General features: G+C 29.8%; 4 protein-coding genes across 4 annotated transcripts; 1 reads left to right on the top strand and 3 right to left on the bottom strand.

Annotated features, from left to right (window-relative positions):
* Nucleotides 1-492: 492 nt before the first annotated feature.
* LOC143425718 (uncharacterized) lies at nucleotides 493-5,517 on the bottom strand. The gene is made up of 15 exons (XM_076898719.1): nucleotides 5,445-5,517; nucleotides 4,676-4,809; nucleotides 4,491-4,592; nucleotides 4,293-4,417; nucleotides 4,036-4,219; nucleotides 3,859-3,962; nucleotides 3,658-3,774; nucleotides 3,451-3,566; nucleotides 3,329-3,386; nucleotides 3,045-3,224; nucleotides 2,700-2,946; nucleotides 1,693-2,598; nucleotides 1,266-1,365; nucleotides 1,040-1,221; nucleotides 493-939 (listed from the first exon to the last, which is right to left on the bottom strand). Exons 1-15 carry the CDS (start codon nucleotides 5,446-5,448, stop codon nucleotides 859-861), a joined length of 2,640 nt encoding a protein of 879 aa, XP_076754834.1. The 5' UTR covers nucleotides 5,449-5,517; the 3' UTR covers nucleotides 493-858.
* Nucleotides 5,518-5,629: 112 nt separating this feature from the next.
* On the bottom strand, nucleotides 5,630-13,074 carry Dnapol-zeta (DNA polymerase zeta catalytic subunit). Its single transcript, XM_076898718.1, has 17 exons — nucleotides 12,775-13,074; nucleotides 12,512-12,698; nucleotides 12,350-12,443; nucleotides 11,797-12,273; nucleotides 11,503-11,701; nucleotides 10,320-11,423; nucleotides 10,203-10,248; nucleotides 8,910-10,128; nucleotides 8,675-8,825; nucleotides 8,048-8,596; nucleotides 7,631-7,943; nucleotides 7,252-7,570; nucleotides 6,920-7,168; nucleotides 6,732-6,845; nucleotides 6,239-6,657; nucleotides 5,923-6,151; nucleotides 5,630-5,852 (listed from the first exon to the last, which is right to left on the bottom strand). The coding sequence occupies exons 1-17, from the start codon at nucleotides 12,911-12,913 to the stop codon at nucleotides 5,700-5,702; spliced, it is 5,961 nt and encodes a 1,986-aa protein (XP_076754833.1). The 5' UTR covers nucleotides 12,914-13,074; the 3' UTR covers nucleotides 5,630-5,699.
* A 761-nt stretch (nucleotides 13,075-13,835) lies between these two features.
* Ggamma1 (guanine nucleotide-binding protein subunit gamma-1) lies at nucleotides 13,836-14,340 on the bottom strand. The gene is made up of 2 exons (XM_076897608.1): nucleotides 14,207-14,340; nucleotides 13,836-14,121 (listed from the first exon to the last, which is right to left on the bottom strand). Exon 2 carries the CDS (start codon nucleotides 14,083-14,085, stop codon nucleotides 13,873-13,875), a length of 213 nt encoding a protein of 70 aa, XP_076753723.1. The 5' UTR covers nucleotides 14,086-14,121; nucleotides 14,207-14,340; the 3' UTR covers nucleotides 13,836-13,872.
* A 227-nt stretch (nucleotides 14,341-14,567) lies between these two features.
* Nucleotides 14,568-17,176, top strand: Cct8 (chaperonin containing TCP1 subunit 8). Its single transcript, XM_076897722.1, has 5 exons — nucleotides 14,568-14,748; nucleotides 15,133-15,435; nucleotides 15,540-16,184; nucleotides 16,269-16,709; nucleotides 16,783-17,176. Exons 1-5 carry the CDS (start codon nucleotides 14,689-14,691, stop codon nucleotides 16,966-16,968), a joined length of 1,635 nt encoding a protein of 544 aa, XP_076753837.1. The 5' UTR covers nucleotides 14,568-14,688; the 3' UTR covers nucleotides 16,969-17,176.
* The last annotated feature ends 27 nt before the right edge of the window (nucleotides 17,177-17,203 follow it).

The following is a 17,203-nucleotide window of genomic DNA, read 5'->3' as shown; positions in this document are numbered from 1 at the left end:
TAATTAAATTTTGTTTATACTAACCAAAGCAAAATAAAATACAACAAACTTTGAAGCTACTTTGGAAAATAATGAAGCATTTGTGTCTTTGTATATTTTCTATCTTAAATAAATCGAAAGAATAATAAATTTTCAAAATACTAGAAATAAGAAGTACAGAATTTTATTATAAAAAAATTTGAATTAAAATGTGAATGGTACTTGTTACAAATACATCACAAGTTAACGTGTCGCATTACTTCATTTTACAGAGTAATATTACTATTGTAATAATTTTCATTTATACATTGAAATACTATGATACACAAAATTAGATTCCATTTAGAATCACCAACAGAATTTTGTGTTAATTTAGAAGAATTTCAAGCAACCTAGAGTACTTTTTACATCGATAAAACAGTAAATGTGTACTATGTTATATGCATATGCATGGTACTGCACTACGTAGTAGCGTAGTTCGTAAAAAATAGTCGCCTCAAAATAAAAACCCCATCGAATGCTGTGCTATGGACATTACCCAGATAGAGTCGATTAGGGCTGCTCAACTTCAAAATTCGAATCTACAAGTTATCCGACAAATGTTAGAGTCAGATGACCTACAGTTGGGCACTAAATAATATTCAGATAAGTATCTCCTCAAGGTCGGCGTCATATTTCGCAGAAAACAGAGATAAATGGGTAATACCCAAGATGTCACATAATATCAGATGATACATCTCGACCATATTTGTCTATTCATTTGTAGTAGTAAGAACATGCAAACCCTTATGATTGTTGACGATTTTATCAAGTTTTATATGCTCGAGCCTGAACCTCATTCTATGTTCCATAAATATTTTGCTGGATATTATTCTTCATTCACGTATTAGTTGTAGTACTGTTCTCAGTAGGTGCACATTTCATTTTTATATTTACAGAAAACTTATCGTATAATATCACCTGTATATAAAAAAATGTAATTATTATAAACACTGTATAAAAAAAAACTAAAACTCGAACACATAGTAATAATAACTCTATACATAAAATAAAAATTTACCTGCAAATCATTTATATTATTTACACGAAATTTAAGGTCACGTAGGCGTATATATTCGGACATTAATCGAGAGTAATTACAATAGGTGTTTCTATCTTTTTCTTGCCATAGCGTGTTGGATTTGTTTGGTACTTCGTGTTTTTCACTGACCCTACGATTTGTAAAGCATTCTTTAACACATTCTTAATATGTAAAATACTTAAAATAATCTTTGCTTACATTTTACTTGATTCAAGAGATTCGCTTGTGCAATTAATCCTTGTATCATCCGTGGATCTTTTGTTCCTTGATTCAGCAGCAGGACTGGTGCCTGCATGCCCGTCACACTGTTAGAATTGCAAGTGAAACATTGAAGAAAAGGTACAGGGAGATATATATTAACATATACAATCCCTGGACATTACTTCTCTTTGAAATTAATCCTCAAAAAAATTACAACAATAATACTTAAAAACTAATTATTCATCAATAAATAATTAATAAGTCGTAAGAAAATGTTCGTCATGTATGAATTATACATTATAGTAAGAGATTAATATAATCTTATTTTCTTCAGAAATATTTAACAATATATGATGTGAATATATAGTGTATTGTTCTGAGGATTTAGAAAAAAAGTAAAAAAAAAGCAATTTGAAGGATATATTACTTACATTTCTTATTTGTTTATCAACTCTATTATTACCAGGTGTTAAGATTGTTTCATTTTTACTGTTCATCACGCGGCTTTCTTTATTTATTGAGGTTGCAAAAGTATCAGTATTATCACTTAATACATTATTTGATGCATTCATTCCTAATGAATTTCTTTCATTAAACAAGTGCAATATATTCTCATTTATATTACCATTTTGTTTAACTTGAGTATACAATTCTCTATTCTGTAAATTAGGTACATCTGGAAAATCATTGACATTAATAAATTCTACATTATTTTCATTAGATGACTGTAATGTTTCTGTCAATACACCATTATTTCTTCTCATTTTTTTTGATACATTTACATACGAAATTGCTGGACTCAATGTAGTCGTATCAATTTTTCTTTTTGAAAACAGTTCTGGAGTATCATTTTGGGAAGATAAAGATTGAGATAGTGAGTTACTATTCATCAATCCATTGCCATTTTGTAATGTTAAGTATTCAAACATGTTGGTTTCCTGTTTTTTTTCAACAGATGCATTCTCAAATTCTTCACATGCTAATGAAATTACATTCGTAATTTTAATATTTGAAATCAAATCAGTACAAGCATCTTCATCTTCGTGTTTCAATTGCATTGCATCGTTCGAAACACGAGACTTTATTTCATTCTGTGAATCGACTTCCTTTAAATTATGAGTTTTATTTATATTTAAATTTTCTGTTAAAAATGTATCGTTTTCATTTAAATTACTCTTTTCTAATAATTTTTCTGCTTTTGGTAGACTAGGGTTGTATAAAATTCTACTTTTATCACGTTCGATCGTATTATTTTTAAATCGATATGAATTATTTTCGTCACATTCGTTACCCTTCGTAATGCTAAATGTATTATTTAATAATGTGCAATTACTGATCTGAAAATTACATGTTTGTGTATTAAATATGAGTTTTTATATAAACGTCATTGTTAGCACTGTAACATTTTATATGAAGTAATTTGTGAAAAAGTATTTACCTCTAAAGCATTATTTTCATTCCTATCTACTGAAGTAATATTACTAGCTATTGTGCCCAATTGCGATATAGGATGTTCTACTGAAGATTTAAAATCATCTTTGTAACTTTGTAATACTGTATCTATTACTGAACATGCTGCATTCATTACATCCCTTTTACTACTTGTGGGCTGTAAACTGTGTGGTCCTGTACTTGTCGCACATGACACAGTACTTATAATTTCATTAATTTCTTGCTTGTTATTGCTATATAGTTTTAACAATAAATATATGTTTTTAATATTATAAATATATCAAATACGATGCATTTAGATTTAAGTATTTTATCGTTTTTAAATACTAACTTTTGTATTTCTTTATTTCTTTGAAGTTGTTTTAATTTGGACGATCGAGGGCCTGGACGTAACTTAATAGGTGATATGTGTGGCATAGAACTCGTAAGCAATAAGTTTGATGAGAATGATATCGGTGAATCTTTACCAACGGAAATATCAGTATCAGAATCTTCAGAATCAGGACTATTCCTAAGATATGCATGTAGCAATACAAATTTTTGTTCACATTGATACTGTAATAATTTATACTTAATGTAATTTACATTTAACAATGAGAAAAAGGTAATACATACTGTAATACTGTATCTCTTGTGGTACTGGCAACTGAATTAGCAGTTTCTTTCGATTTACCTACATAAAAATAAATATTATAACATTTTTGAAAATTTGAATTAAAAAATGTTTAATTACTTACCTAATATAGAAATACATTCTGTGCATTCCCACATAGGATTAGCCCATTTAAGTTGTCCACAAGCCATGTGAATCCCTTGTGAACCACAAGTTCTACAAAGTGCTAGCTCCCATTTTCTATCAAATTACAATTAAAACTTAGAATAGGCAAAAAGAGAATATTCAATCGCATCACATAGAGATAAAATAAGTATATTTGTTTACTCACGCATTAAAACTTGTATATTTTCTACCTTTAGGACAAATACATACTGGGGCATCACATTGATCATGTCTGTACAAAAGTTCCTGAAATGCATTAGGTACAAGTTCCCAAGAGGCGTCTCTAAAAAATATAGTGGAAACAATTTTATTTTATATTTTTCAAACAACATATCTCCGCAAAGTACATAATTCGTTTTTTACATACTGGCTTGGAATAAAAATACCAAATTGTAACATTGCTTTCTGAAATATCTTCTTATCATTGCATAAAGGGCACTTGAAAAAATATCCAGCGCTCATAGCAAGTTGCTAAAAAAGTTGAAAATTTTTTATAAATCACCATTCAATGATTAGGCACGAGATTGTATTATGTTTGTCTTACCTGAACACACGTTCTGTGAAACCATGCATTTTTCTTACAACATGGAGCCCACATTGTATTAACTGTGTCATAAGGATCCACTTGATCATAACATATATAACATACTACTTCATTGCTCCTTACCAATTCATCTAATACTTGTTTATCTATATCTTGTTGAGGTCTGTGCTTTATACAATATGACCTGAAAAAATATCATATACTGTATTTGCTTTCGATGTTCCAATATTATAATATCAAAGTAAAATATAATGTACCTGAATTCACCAAAAAATTGATTTAAGGTTCCAGCCCTTAGGCCACAAGGATAATGAAAAATTTTTTTACATTTAACATTACAACATCCCAAAGTGGCACCAGCTTTTTTACAGTATGAACATACCTTTGAATTAAAATCATATTATTAAAATTCTTAATATTCCCTATCTTTTTTATTTTATGTATATATACTTTACCAATCTTTTTCCTCTGCGAACTTCTTCTCGAATATCCTTCACTAGAAACCCTAAAATTCCTTGATCATCATTTCCTCTTTGTTGCATGTTTGATGATAAAAGCTACAAGAAGATATTATATATTAAAAGATTACATTAGTACATTGGTAAAATTATTTAAACCAATACTTATGTAAATTATATACCAGACAATAATAATGTGTGAGAATATCATCATGTTGATAAAATTTTCCATATTCCAATTCACTGTTTTTTGATAAGCCACAAAAACAGCAATTTTTACTTGTAGACAATTTGCTACGCTTTGACATGGTATTTGCTAAAAATGCAATAAGTTAATGACACAAAATACAATGTAATTTATGTTAACTTTTAAGATATGAGAATTATGCAACTGGTAATTCAATACATACAAATGAATTAATTTTTTTCCACAACGTCGTGAGTTTAAGGAAGTATATATATATATATATCAATAATATATAAGTAAAAACATTCGCACGGATTTTATTTTTGCTAATATTTATTTAAAAACACTTTCATTTCAACGTAAATTTAATGAGCAAAACGATCGGCAAAGTAGTGATGATGTTAATGCATAATAATGCAAGTGAAACATTTCACAAGCAATACGAGAAATATTTTTCCTACATAATGCACACAATGATATATTTGTAAAGTAATAAACTTTTTTATTTTGGCTGGTTATCATTTAATCACAAACTAACTTAATTTCAAAGTAATTTTACAGGAGAGAAATTCTATGCACTTTATGTGTTACTAAACTGAACATATAACAAAAATCCACGTATTTTATAGTGATATAAATTCTATACTGATTTATATATCGGTAAATGAAACTTGTTTTAATTGAAATAATTATTTGTACGCTTCGATGAAATACGCGGCATACCGCTCTCCCTCATAAGAAATCATAAACCATTAAGTACTAACGCATCCAGCTACTATATAGTAATATTCATGAAATGCAGCGCCATCTAGAGGTTTACTAAATTCATTTTTAAAAGTACATCATTTTGTTGTTTTATTCCCTAAAGAAATTGTTTTAAAATTTATTTATTATATAAAACATTTCCAATTTTATTATTATTCAATATACTACAACAGTTAATATAAAATGTAAACAAAATGATAGATTTCATGATCTTTTTGTACATAATCTTGAATGTAGTTATAAAAATGTATAATTTATTTCTTTATAATATCACCATTATAAATAATATCATTTAAATATGGTATTTGAACGAGATCTCTTTGTGCTTGCATTAAACGATATAAAACTGGACAGTCTAAAGACTCACATTTTGGTTCATCTAAGTAACCAGTACAAGACTGACACATCTGAAAAGAAAATTTATACTTTTATATCTATATATATGAAAAATATAAGATGTACAATTATTATATTTACCATAGTAAGTTTATGGTAGGTACGTTGTAACCATCTTAACTTTTCATGTAGAATAGTAACTGTTTGATTTGGTTTCGCTGCACAATTTGTACAGATATTTTTTTGTGTTTGATCTCCACAAGCAGCGCATATAACGGCACTAAAGAACTGTCGAATAGTTAATTTTTGATTGTCTGTAGATAAACTAACTACTTTGTCAGGTGTTTGACGATGATTCATTTCTCTGTACCTAAAGATAAGGCAGTGTCTAAGTACATGCAAAAATTATATCGGTTAGAGAGCTAAAGCATAAAAGTATATAATTTAATGTTAATACCATGCATTAGCATCGACCCCAATTAAGTTTAAACATCGATTAAGAGGCGGTATGAGAACTTTTGTTATATAATATATTGAATTTGGAGTCAAGCCTTCATCCAAGATTACTTCCATTGGTGTTCGTATACAGTGAATCAATGGTTGATTTGGAGCTCCAGCTACAACAACATATCGCACTCGTTCACCAGTACGGGGTATCGCACGTGGATCTTTTCGTATCAATCTTCGCGTTAATTCTAATGCAGGTACACAGGCGTTAGTTTTATAACCACGCAAACCGCGAAACTCTTTCGCGAATGTTAGGTCTTGGATAGAGATTTTTCTACGTAAAATTTTATCAAATTGTCTAGTAACATATAATTTTACTAAAGAAAGATCTTTTGTATCAAATAAGATTTTCAATGTTTTTTCAAGCACCTGAAATAAAAGATTATTATTGAAATATATAAAATATTTCAATTATATACTAACATAATGTACTATGTTCTTACTTTAGCTACAGCTGGACAACCATCTCTACGAACAGTTTCAATACCCTTTGCTAAATATTCAGGTTCTTTCTGTTCAGGGGACTCATACATATATCCACAATATCTTTTCTTAGTCTAAATGTTAAAATATATTATAAAATATGCACTATCTGCATTACATAGTTGATAAAATATTAGTAGAGTATTACTTGTAAAATCGATGGTTGTAGAACTTTCTCAAACTTAAGTTTTACAGGAGGTGGATTGGCTGCAGTAACAGTATCAGCAATCTCAGCTCCAATTGCAAATGCTTCTTTTCTTGATTTTCCACGTAAAAGAATAAATAGTGAGTCTGTATCACCATAAACGACTTCAGCTCCCCACTTTGATGTAGATTCTACTATTTTTATTGCACGCTCCAATGTTTCTCTTCCTTTACTAACAACACTATCTCCTACCTTGATGAGAATGTAATAATTATAATTAATTTTATTAAAAAAAATGTATAAAAACGAGATTACATTATACATATTCAACATACTTCAATGCAAGGCATTCTGCCACTAAAATTGGCTGCTGTATAACCGTAAGTAACGTTCGCAATTAATTTGAGACCCAATTGCTGTGAATGAAGAACGCGTTGTAGCACACGATTCTTGTCCCCATGAAGCTTCATTGACTCCTTCACCATTAATCGAGTATTCAAAATTTCTGAAAGCATCCGCGGTAATATTCCCATTCGTACATCTGAATTTACAAAAGCTACACCACAAGGGGCAAAATTTATTTTTCCTAACAGTTTTTGAGCTGTATCTTTTGTTACTTTTAACGTAGATGCACCAAATTCATATGGTTCATAACTAAAAGAAATAAAAAAATATTGTTACACTGATATTTTTCATCAGAAATATTGTACTTACTGGCCAATATGTTCAACACGACCTAAACACGTAGAAAAACAATAGTTATAAGCAATAATAATACTCGGATATAAACTTTGAAAATCCAACACAATTAATGGATCAACATAGAACACAGACTGTGGTTCCATAATAAGTGGCAGAGATGCAGGTGCTCGCATTTTTGCTCTTTGTTGTATAGATGGTGAAACCGCAATGTAATTCAGAGGTTTTGCGAGTCTCAGCATCATCGATTCAACACGAAATTGAGAGCCTCTGGAAAAAACTTCGTAAAATTGTATTCCGAAAAGTCGAGCGTGTTCACAGGTTCGACCTAAAATACAATTATGATGTAAGTGGTGGATATTGTAGCGCTTACTTTCTGCAATAATGTTATTTACATAATTAAATAAACAAATAATAAACAATACAACCAACCAATAATATCAAGATGATTTATCAATCTCAATATTCCTACAGTGCGCGTAACATAATGGGTAATAACTTTCCATTGCATTGTAATATTTTTATGTTTCCACCAATTGCTTAAAGTTTGAAAGTTGGGGCACGAAATTCTTTCGCGCATTACATTATACATAACACTTTCGAATGTATAATTTAATAATGTTATCTCATGTCGCATTATTCTCCAAACATCAAGAATGATTCGACCTGGTATTTTCGCATCAGTGAAACTATCTTTATCAATTGCCTGTCCCTTAGATATAGAAACAATATTTGAAATCCTTGAAATGCGCCACATAAAATCATTCAATCCGATACGAGAAGCCCTATGAAAGATGTATCCCCATGAAAAAGATTCTATCTCCCAACCAACTAAAATATCTGGATCGCAATGTCTAATTAACACTATTAGACTATTTAGCAAATCCTCCTCGCTTGATACATATGATATAGGACACATTGTACCCATTGAATGTATGTCTTTTTGTTTTGAATTTTTTATGGATAAATTCACAATAGCACCTAAAACAGTTTTATAGTTATATTTATATGTAATTATAATCATAAAAATAATAGGGGTATAATAATTTTCATACATACCATGTTCTATTTGTCCAGTTTTTGAAGATGTTGGAATATCATTATGGATAGCATAGAATATTGCTTCAATCGAATCATGTTCTGGATCAGGAAGGAGTTTATCACGTGTAACAACATGTATTTCTACAGATAATACTGTTAGATATTGATGCTGTAATAAATTACAAATTTCACTAGTATGAGTAATATAGTATTATCTCATAATCAAGGTAAAGTTTTAAATTGAAATAATTACCGTGGTTAAGCCTTTGATATTTTGAAGATTTTCATTCTCAATGTTACCACTATTTCCTTTTAAACTGTATTCAATTTGTCCATAAGAAAGGCCTAAATATTGTGTATTATCATTTTTGTACAATAATGGATTTTCAAGCATCTTTCGCAAACAATAATTAACACTATTATTAAATCCATTTGAGCCTGATAAATTACTGGAATATTGTGAATTGCCTTTTGTATCTTGATCATCAGTAGATGTTTCATTAAGAATTATATTTTTTGCTGTGTTGTTTGCAGCATCATTACTGTTTTCTATTCTTTTGCATTCATTCTTCTTCTTTAATAAATATTTCTTGGCTTGTAACCAAGTTGTAACATTCTTTACTGTTGGTGGATGGATAAGAGGATGAATTACTAAGGAATTGTATCCAGCTAGAACTCTTTTTATATCACAAGATTTTATACTTGAACCAGAAGGATGAAATTCATTTATTTTTACACGGCGCCAAAGTTTAATCCCTGTAACTCTATCTAAACTAGATTTAAATGGGACTATATCATCGATATTATTTTTTTGATTCGAACTTTCTTTCTGTTTTATGGAATCAGTTTTATTACTGAAGAAAGGTACCTTATATTTTGATTTTAAAATATTATACATCCCCATTGAGTTTATAATCCTTTCCCTGTTTGGTGGATTGAATCTGGTTGTAATAGTAATCAATTTATTTTCTGTAATTTTACTTGTACTTTCTAATGATATAACACTAGGAGTACTTAAGTCAGATTCTAATTTTCTATTAAGATATTGTGTATACGTCATATTACATATATCTTCTTCTTCTTTATCTATATCTTCTTCATTAAATAGTGATGTCTTATCTGAGACATTATCCATATATAAATTTACATTATTTTTGGATGTACTTGGCAAATTATATTTGTAATCCATTTTTTCATCTTCTCCAACATATACTTTTATAAAATTTCTATCACAATCATTTTCTCTGTCTGTATCATTTATTTTCTCTTCTGTTAAAGACAAGTTTTCAAAATGAAATTCATCCTTGTTATCTTTTACTGGTGACTTAATATCTTTTTCATTCATATTTGCAAAATTTAATCTTTTACGGACCTCACTAGTATTTTTAGAAGCAATTTCTATTCCAAAATTTAGCCTTGGTGTATCATACTTGTCTTTTTCTAAATCAATTAGCACTTCGTGTTCACTTGCACTGTAAATATTGGAAAACCAAAATTTTAACTATTCAAATTTTTTAAATTGAAAATACAATTTCATTATATTTACCTATCATCAATAAATGTTTTATTGATACTTGAGGTTTGGCTACATGCTGAAAAATAAGTATACAATGAATTCCTTAATATATTTAAATCAAATTATAATATAAAATTGTATTTTTCTTACCTTTATTTTCCTCTAAATGGAAGATATTTATTTTTTCCCGAAATAAATTCATTCTTAATTGTTGCCTATTCTGTTTTAGAGTAGCATAAGTCAATTTTGAACTAGAAGGGCTAATGTTTTCAATACTTTTACCGGTTTTTGGAGACATTATTTTTATATTAAGAGGAGAGTATTTTTTCGATGAAGATCGTGGACATTGTTCATCTTTCATTTTTGTTGGAGTACGACATGATTCGCTTTGTAATGAATTTGTATTAATATTGCGTCGCTTGTGAGGAGATTGTAAACAAGAATCATCTAATTCGAGCGTTCGCTTTTTCAACGAAACATTAATAATATTTTCGTTGTTGTTAGCTTTGACACATGATTTATAAACACAAATGCGCTTCTCTTTTTTGCCAATTGTAAAATCTTGACTCAACCCAGAATCACTGGAGCTATCATCAATATTGCCATCAAGTGCCGGTATATTTAATTTGTCTAAAACATCATTAATCGTATAGTACAATTTATTTTTAATAATGGGATTAAAACTATTCTCTGTTACATGTTTTAATTTTTTATAATCACTCGATTTTGAACTGTATGCAATCTCATTTGTGTCATAAACATCTAAATCTTGGTGATCTAATTTACACAGATTTATGTCTCTGTAAAATGAAAACTTTTGTTTGTTGACTTGTGCTGTCCTTTTACTTTTAGTTATATAATTTTTGTCAGTTTTTATAATCAAATCACATGGACCATCATACTGAGGAAAGTCCATAGATGAAGGGATATCTTCAACATTGCTTTCAGTTTCACAATCTGTTTGCTTACAATCATCAAGCCCTTTAATTTCAATTTCAGGCATGCTTAACTGACTAGCAGGTCCAGTAACTGAATTCCATGAACTAAGACTATTTAAATCCAAACTTGTAATATTTAAATTTTCAGCTTCATTATCATCATCATCATCATCTTCATCATCTTCTTTAATTTGCTTGCTTAATATAGAGAACTGAGAACCTAATATGCTGTCATTGTCTATAATATTATCTTCCTCATTTTCTTCTGCTAAATTAGCCAATATTTCCACTAAATGCATGTCTTCTGAGTCCACTATAAATAAGGCATATGCGAATTTTAATAACAAAATATAGCTTCAGAAAACTCGTTTGTAATTTATATTATTACATACAAATACTATTTTCTGCTGTCTTATCTGAAGGCAATCTTTCTATTGTCATAGACTTTTCAAAGTCATTTTCATTCTCCTTATTTGACAATACTTCCGACTGATCTAGATCATGCAAAACACTGAATGAATTGTTTCTGTTTTCTATTTCCAGTGGGTAATTAAGTGTATTTGATGTTACTGGTGTCACATTTTCATTGATCTAAATACGTAAAAAATGAAAATTTTACATTCTTTCAACATGAAAAAAATTGTTCAAAAATTATAAGAACTTTCAAGTGGCTTCGTATTATATACCTGTGAAATAGATTGCAATCTTTTCATTAATTTCTCTTCATAATAAATATGACTCTCTGTTAAAACATAATTTCTGTTACTTTTGTTAGTATTTATTAATTGTGATTCAGCATTTTGTAAGCCTTTTTCTTCTCTTCTATGGTTTTCTTCATTCCAAATAGCAGCAATACCAGGATTTAAATCCAAACCATTTTGTATTTCTTGTCTATTTAGTATCTCAGATGCTAGTGCATCTACTTCTAATTTACAAGTACTTTGTCTTAAGATAGATGCAGGCAAGCATTTTTGTGAATCAAATAAATTCAAGCTCTCATTTTGGAAATTTTCTTTTAATTCTTTATCTACATTTTGTCTAAATTTAATGTCTCTTAAGTTTATTAAACTCATACCATAGAGATTGTAATCTATCATAAATTGTAGTATAAAGGGTACATGTGCCTCATGTGGTTGTAAACTTTGATTAAGTATTGTGCCATTCTAAAACAGCAATGAGCACTATTATTTTTGTATTCTAATAGAAATTAATAAAATACTGCTAAAAGATATCATATACTTGTAGTAAATCAGCTGCCCGTTTAATTATTGCTGGATTATAAAAATAGATCTTAAAAAACAAATGTTCCTTCTTGTGATACCCATAAAGGGGACTGAAACAAAATTTTTCTCAATAAATTTCAATTATATAATATATGCAATGTATATAGGATTTTCTTACATTCCACAAACTCTTTCAATTTTATGAACGTGCTGAGTATTGGACATTGTATGTCCTAAAGACACATTTATTGCAGAGTCTATTGATGCTGCCAATTTATACATGAAGCTGTCAACATTATTATTTATTGTACATGGTATGTACATGTATGGAAATACACCGTGTATGTGTAAACATGTTTTTATTCCTTAAGTAACAAAAAAAAGTAAATGATTAGTAAATACTTATCAATTAGTATTGTATAAATTATAATGTATACCTACCAAAAGGTGTACATCCAAATATCCTAATAACTGGAACTTGTCTAATCTCATTTCCTCGAAACTCTGAAAATGTTACATCTAATTCCGATAATGGTGTTGATTGGTAACTGTCTAACGTTACCAGACTAATTGAAAACATATTCAACGTCTATAAAATAATATTTTATCATTTAAATGAAAAATATATACTAAATAAGCAATAATCATGACGCATAAACAAGAAAAATGTTCATGTACCGGTGACATATAACATTCAGGTTATGTGTATAATTCTTTTATGTCATTAAAATCGAATTCTGAAGTTGTTATCATTAACAATAATTTATAAAGCCAAGCTGTTTAGAAAATTGTTTCCCACTGGCATTTTCGAATATCAGAAATCCTAATATTGTTCCTAAAATAATATCAAATACTTCTTACATGCAAATAAAGTGGAGGTACTTTTCAGTGTTGCAATATTGACATCCTGCACCTGTCCTTGTAACCAATATAAGCAGTAATTCCTAATATATAATAATATTAATAATGTAATAAAATGTAGAATTTATTTCCTTTTACATCTTTTTATTAAATTACAATTTAATAATTCTTTAGTCTCATGTAGTTAACAATATAAATTGTATAAAAGTAGATTCGAACATATATATAGGCATCTGAAATACTTAATTTCTCCTTTGATTGTGTAAAATAATGTAGATACAGTGAAAAATACATTGTGATATTTTTCGATTATTGAACTGCATGTCTTCATACCAGTATTTAAAAAGGATCACAACATTTTTACAAGACCAACATTATAGATAATAATTAGACACTTTCGGAATACGTTGTGTCTGTACGCAAACTATAATAATACGTATCAAAAATCATTTGTGCATTCTTGTTACATTATTTATATAGGCCAATGAAGGTGATACAGATCGATTAAGTTAAATTAATTAAATGAACATCTGAATAAGTGTTTGTATGTATTAATGATACAAATAGACAAAACGTTTTACTATTATTCTAGTAAAACAATAAATTAAATATATAAAAGTTCCGATATTTTGTAAAGGAAATTAAATTGATTCGTGTTTTTATTTTAAACATGCTAGTTTAAAAAATGGTACAGTAACTTCTTTCACGAAAGGGATTCGATTTCTGTGATGAAAAACCAACCAAGAGATAGTCCTCTTGTTCATGTTCCGTAATATACTTCATTATATCCTCCACAGCTTTGCTAACTAAGATTCGTTTTATAGCAGCTTCACGGCGTAGCTGCTCCGTGATTTGACGTTGTTGTTGTAAATTTGTGGTCACCATATCCATAACAATTGCGAATTACAGGATACTCTATATCGAACACTTGAAAAATACAATACAGTTTGAATTTCTTGCAATCATTTATTAATCATATCTAAAGATGTCAAAACTATGCTCTTCAGCTCACCCGTTGTAAATAATTTTCCTCGATTCGCTATCCTTCCTGACACTTTATATACAAATTAAGTATTGTACTTTTTCGGTATCTGAATACCTCATGAGATTCTACATCGAGCCTATCCCTTAAGGTTGCTCTTCATGAAAGTTTATTTCTTTTCTTTTTTTAGATAGCTACTCGACTTTTTCGTTAACGTAAATTCTTCTATAAATATTCTTTGAATTTACATTGAATCGTCGTGATTATTCATATTCATTCACCCACGTAAATTACTACGAAATTTTACTGCGAAAAATAATAATTTTTCAAAAGGCGAATAAATATGATATTCCAATTACCGTGAAAAGATGTCGCTTCAGTAACCAGAACCTGAGGAAAGATCTCGATTCTTGATCTTTTTTGACGGAAAATTGAGGTAGAGGATCTGAAAGCGAATTAATTGTGAATTGCACGTGAGCTAGAAGGACTTTTTGATTTCGATTAAAAAAACGATGGCTTTACATGTACCAAAAGCACCGGGCATGGCCCAAATGTTAAAAGAAGGAGCCCGTGTAAGTGAGAAATGTTTTTTGCGAAAATTTTATACATCGTTAAACTGTACGATCCCTTATGACTAAACGATGTTTCTTCGTTAAATGCAACACGACGATGCCCCATCAAACATTACCTTTTATAGGCATAATACATTGATTTCATGAATATGCCCACCTTTACAGAAACTCTCAGATTTATTTATTTCTTATGTTACCCGCAACCGGTGAATAGCCTATAAGCTGTCAACGGGTTACAATTATACGTTACTTCCAAATAATTAATTAACAAAAATATTAAAAAATACTACATATTTTACCAAAGTTTCAACCATCTGTTTCTTTTAAATGCACAATTAATACACAGCTGATTTCATAATTAATGTATATTTTTTGTTTAATCAGTATTTCTCAGGTTTAGAGGAAGCTGTATACAGAAATATAACGGCATGTAAACAATTTGCGCAAACTGTGAGGACTGCTTATGGTCCAAATGGGATGAACAAAATGATAATCAATCACATAGAAAAATTATTTGTCACTAGTGATGCAGCAACGATTATTAATGAATTAGAAGTTGAACATCCAGCTGCTAAATTAGTAGTATTAGCATCGAAAATGCAAGAAGCAGAAGTTGGAGATGGCACTAACTTTGTGATCATTTTTGCTGGAGCACTTCTCGAGGCTGCTGAAGAATTACTTCGTTTGGTAACATTTTTAGATGTTATAAAGATATGATATTTATCTCTTAGGAATAGAAAGTTGCTTTTGTATAATGTTTATTAACTTTACATGAAAATTTTGTGTAACAGGGTATCACTACATCTGAGATAGTCGAAGGATATGAAGTTTCCTTAGAAAAAGTTTTGGAAATATTACCAACATTAGTTTGTTACGATATAAAGGACTATCGAGATGAAAACCAAGTTAAAGTGGGAATTAAAACAGCTATTATGAGTAAACAATATGGAAACGAGGAATGTCTTGCTTCCCTTGTTTCGAAAGCTTGTGTGTCTATTCTACCGGAAAAGACTACCTTTAATGTAGATAACGTACGCGTCTGTAAAATACTCGGCAGTGGTATATGTAACTCTGAAGTTGTACAAGGAATGGTATTTAAGCGACAAGTCGAAGGAGATGTTACAAAAAAGGAGAATGCCAACATTGCTGTCTACACTTGCGCTGTAGACATTATGCAAACTGAGACAAAGGGAACAGTTTTGATAAAGACAGCAGATGAATTGATGAAATTCTCCAGAGGAGAGGAGTCTTTACTGGAATCTCAAATAAAAGCAATTGCTGAAAGTGGAGCTAACGTGATTGTTTCAGGTGGAAAGTTTGGAGATATGGCTTTGCATTATATGAACAAATATAACTTAATGGCTGTTCGTATACCCAGCAAGTTTGATGTTAGGAGATTATGTAAGACTGTTGGCGCTACAGCGTTGCCAAAACTGGTAAATTTTTATCGTATTTCGTAGTGACGCGTATAGTAGTTTTTCCTTCACTACAAATATTTCAAAAGACATTTTTACTTTAAGACTCCACCGACGAAAGAAGAATTGGGATATGCAGATTCAGTATACATCGACGAAGTTGGAGATACTATAGTAGTAAAATTTGCAATAAATGGTAAAGAAAGTCGTGTTAGTACGATAATCGTTCGAGGATCCACCGAAAATTATATGGACGATATTGAACGTGCTATTGACGATGGAGTTAATACGTTCAAAGGAATAACGAGAGATGGAAGATTCGTTCCTGGAGCAGGTGCTACTGAAATAGAATTGGCTGCACAACTTAGTACATATGCAGATACTTTACCAGGTTTAGAACAGTACGCTGTGCGTAGATTTGCAACAGCCTTGGAAATTTTTCCGAAAACACTGGCAGAGAACAGTGGAAGTCATGCCTCTGAACTACTGTCTAAGCTTTATGCGGCACACAAGGAGGGCAAAACAAATTACGGTTTCGACATTGAAGTACGTATTCATCTAACTTTTTCATAAATATTCATACTGTACACAATGTACTATAAAAAAATTTTTTTTACAGCAAAAGGCCGGTCTTATCGATACAGTTGAAGCAAATATTTTGGATTTGTTCTTAACAAAACAATGGGGACTAAAATATGCTGTTGGTGTTGCATGCACCGTGCTTAAAGTTGATCAGATCATCATGGCAAAACGTGCAGGCGGACCAAAAGTACCTGGTGGTGGTGTCCGCGATGATGATGAATAAAAATCCGAAGAAAATTGTTTAATTATTCATTGATTCTTATACTTAACTTATAACGTTGCATTACAATGGCTTTCAACACATTAAACTTCATGTCGAACAAAAATTTGTAAAAATATTCGTTACGCTTATTTTACACATTATGCGCCATAATGTTATACAGCTATTTTAATGAGAACATCGATAAATTAAATGAAAGTATTATTTTGTACTTTCCCTCAAACAGTATTGCATTTAA

The sequence above is a fragment of the Xylocopa sonorina genome, chromosome 7, assembly GCF_050948175.1.
Source record: "Xylocopa sonorina isolate GNS202 chromosome 7, iyXylSono1_principal, whole genome shotgun sequence".
Classification (NCBI taxonomy): Eukaryota; Metazoa; Arthropoda; class Insecta; order Hymenoptera; family Apidae; genus Xylocopa; species Xylocopa sonorina.
The sequence above is the reverse complement of the archived record's forward strand: the minus strand, read 5'-3'. Positions and strand labels throughout refer to the sequence as shown.

Bases quoted from the DNA above. Each gene is read 5' to 3' on its own strand.
- Dnapol-zeta (XM_076898718.1), bottom strand. From the start codon at position 12,913: ATGTTTTCAATTAGTCTGGTAACGTTAGACAGTTACCAATCAACACCA. The intron at 8,826-8,909 runs GTAATTATTTCA...AATTTATTACAG, and splicing joins ATATCAAAGGCTTAACCACG to CATCAATATCTAACAGTATT. The intron at 7,944-8,047 runs GTTGGTTGTATT...ATTGTATTTTAG, and splicing joins AAATCATCTTGATATTATTG to GTCGAACCTGTGAACACGCT.
- Ggamma1 (XM_076897608.1), bottom strand. From the start codon at position 14,085: ATGGATATGGTGACCACAAATTTACAACAACAACGTCAAATCACGGAG.
- LOC143425718 (XM_076898719.1), bottom strand. The intron at 3,963-4,035 runs GTAAGACAAACA...CAACTTTTTTAG, and splicing joins TTCACAGAACGTGTGTTCAG to CAACTTGCTATGAGCGCTGG. The intron at 2,947-3,044 runs GTTAGTATTTAA...AAAACTATATAG, and splicing joins AGAAATAAAGAAATACAAAA to CAATAACAAGCAAGAAATTA.
- Cct8 (XM_076897722.1), top strand. From the start codon at position 14,689: ATGGCTTTACATGTACCAAAAGCACCGGGCATGGCCCAAATGTTAAAA. The intron at 15,436-15,539 runs GTAACATTTTTA...TTTGTGTAACAG, and splicing joins CTGAAGAATTACTTCGTTTG to GGTATCACTACATCTGAGAT. The intron at 16,710-16,782 runs GTACGTATTCAT...TTTTTTTTACAG, and splicing joins ATTACGGTTTCGACATTGAA to CAAAAGGCCGGTCTTATCGA.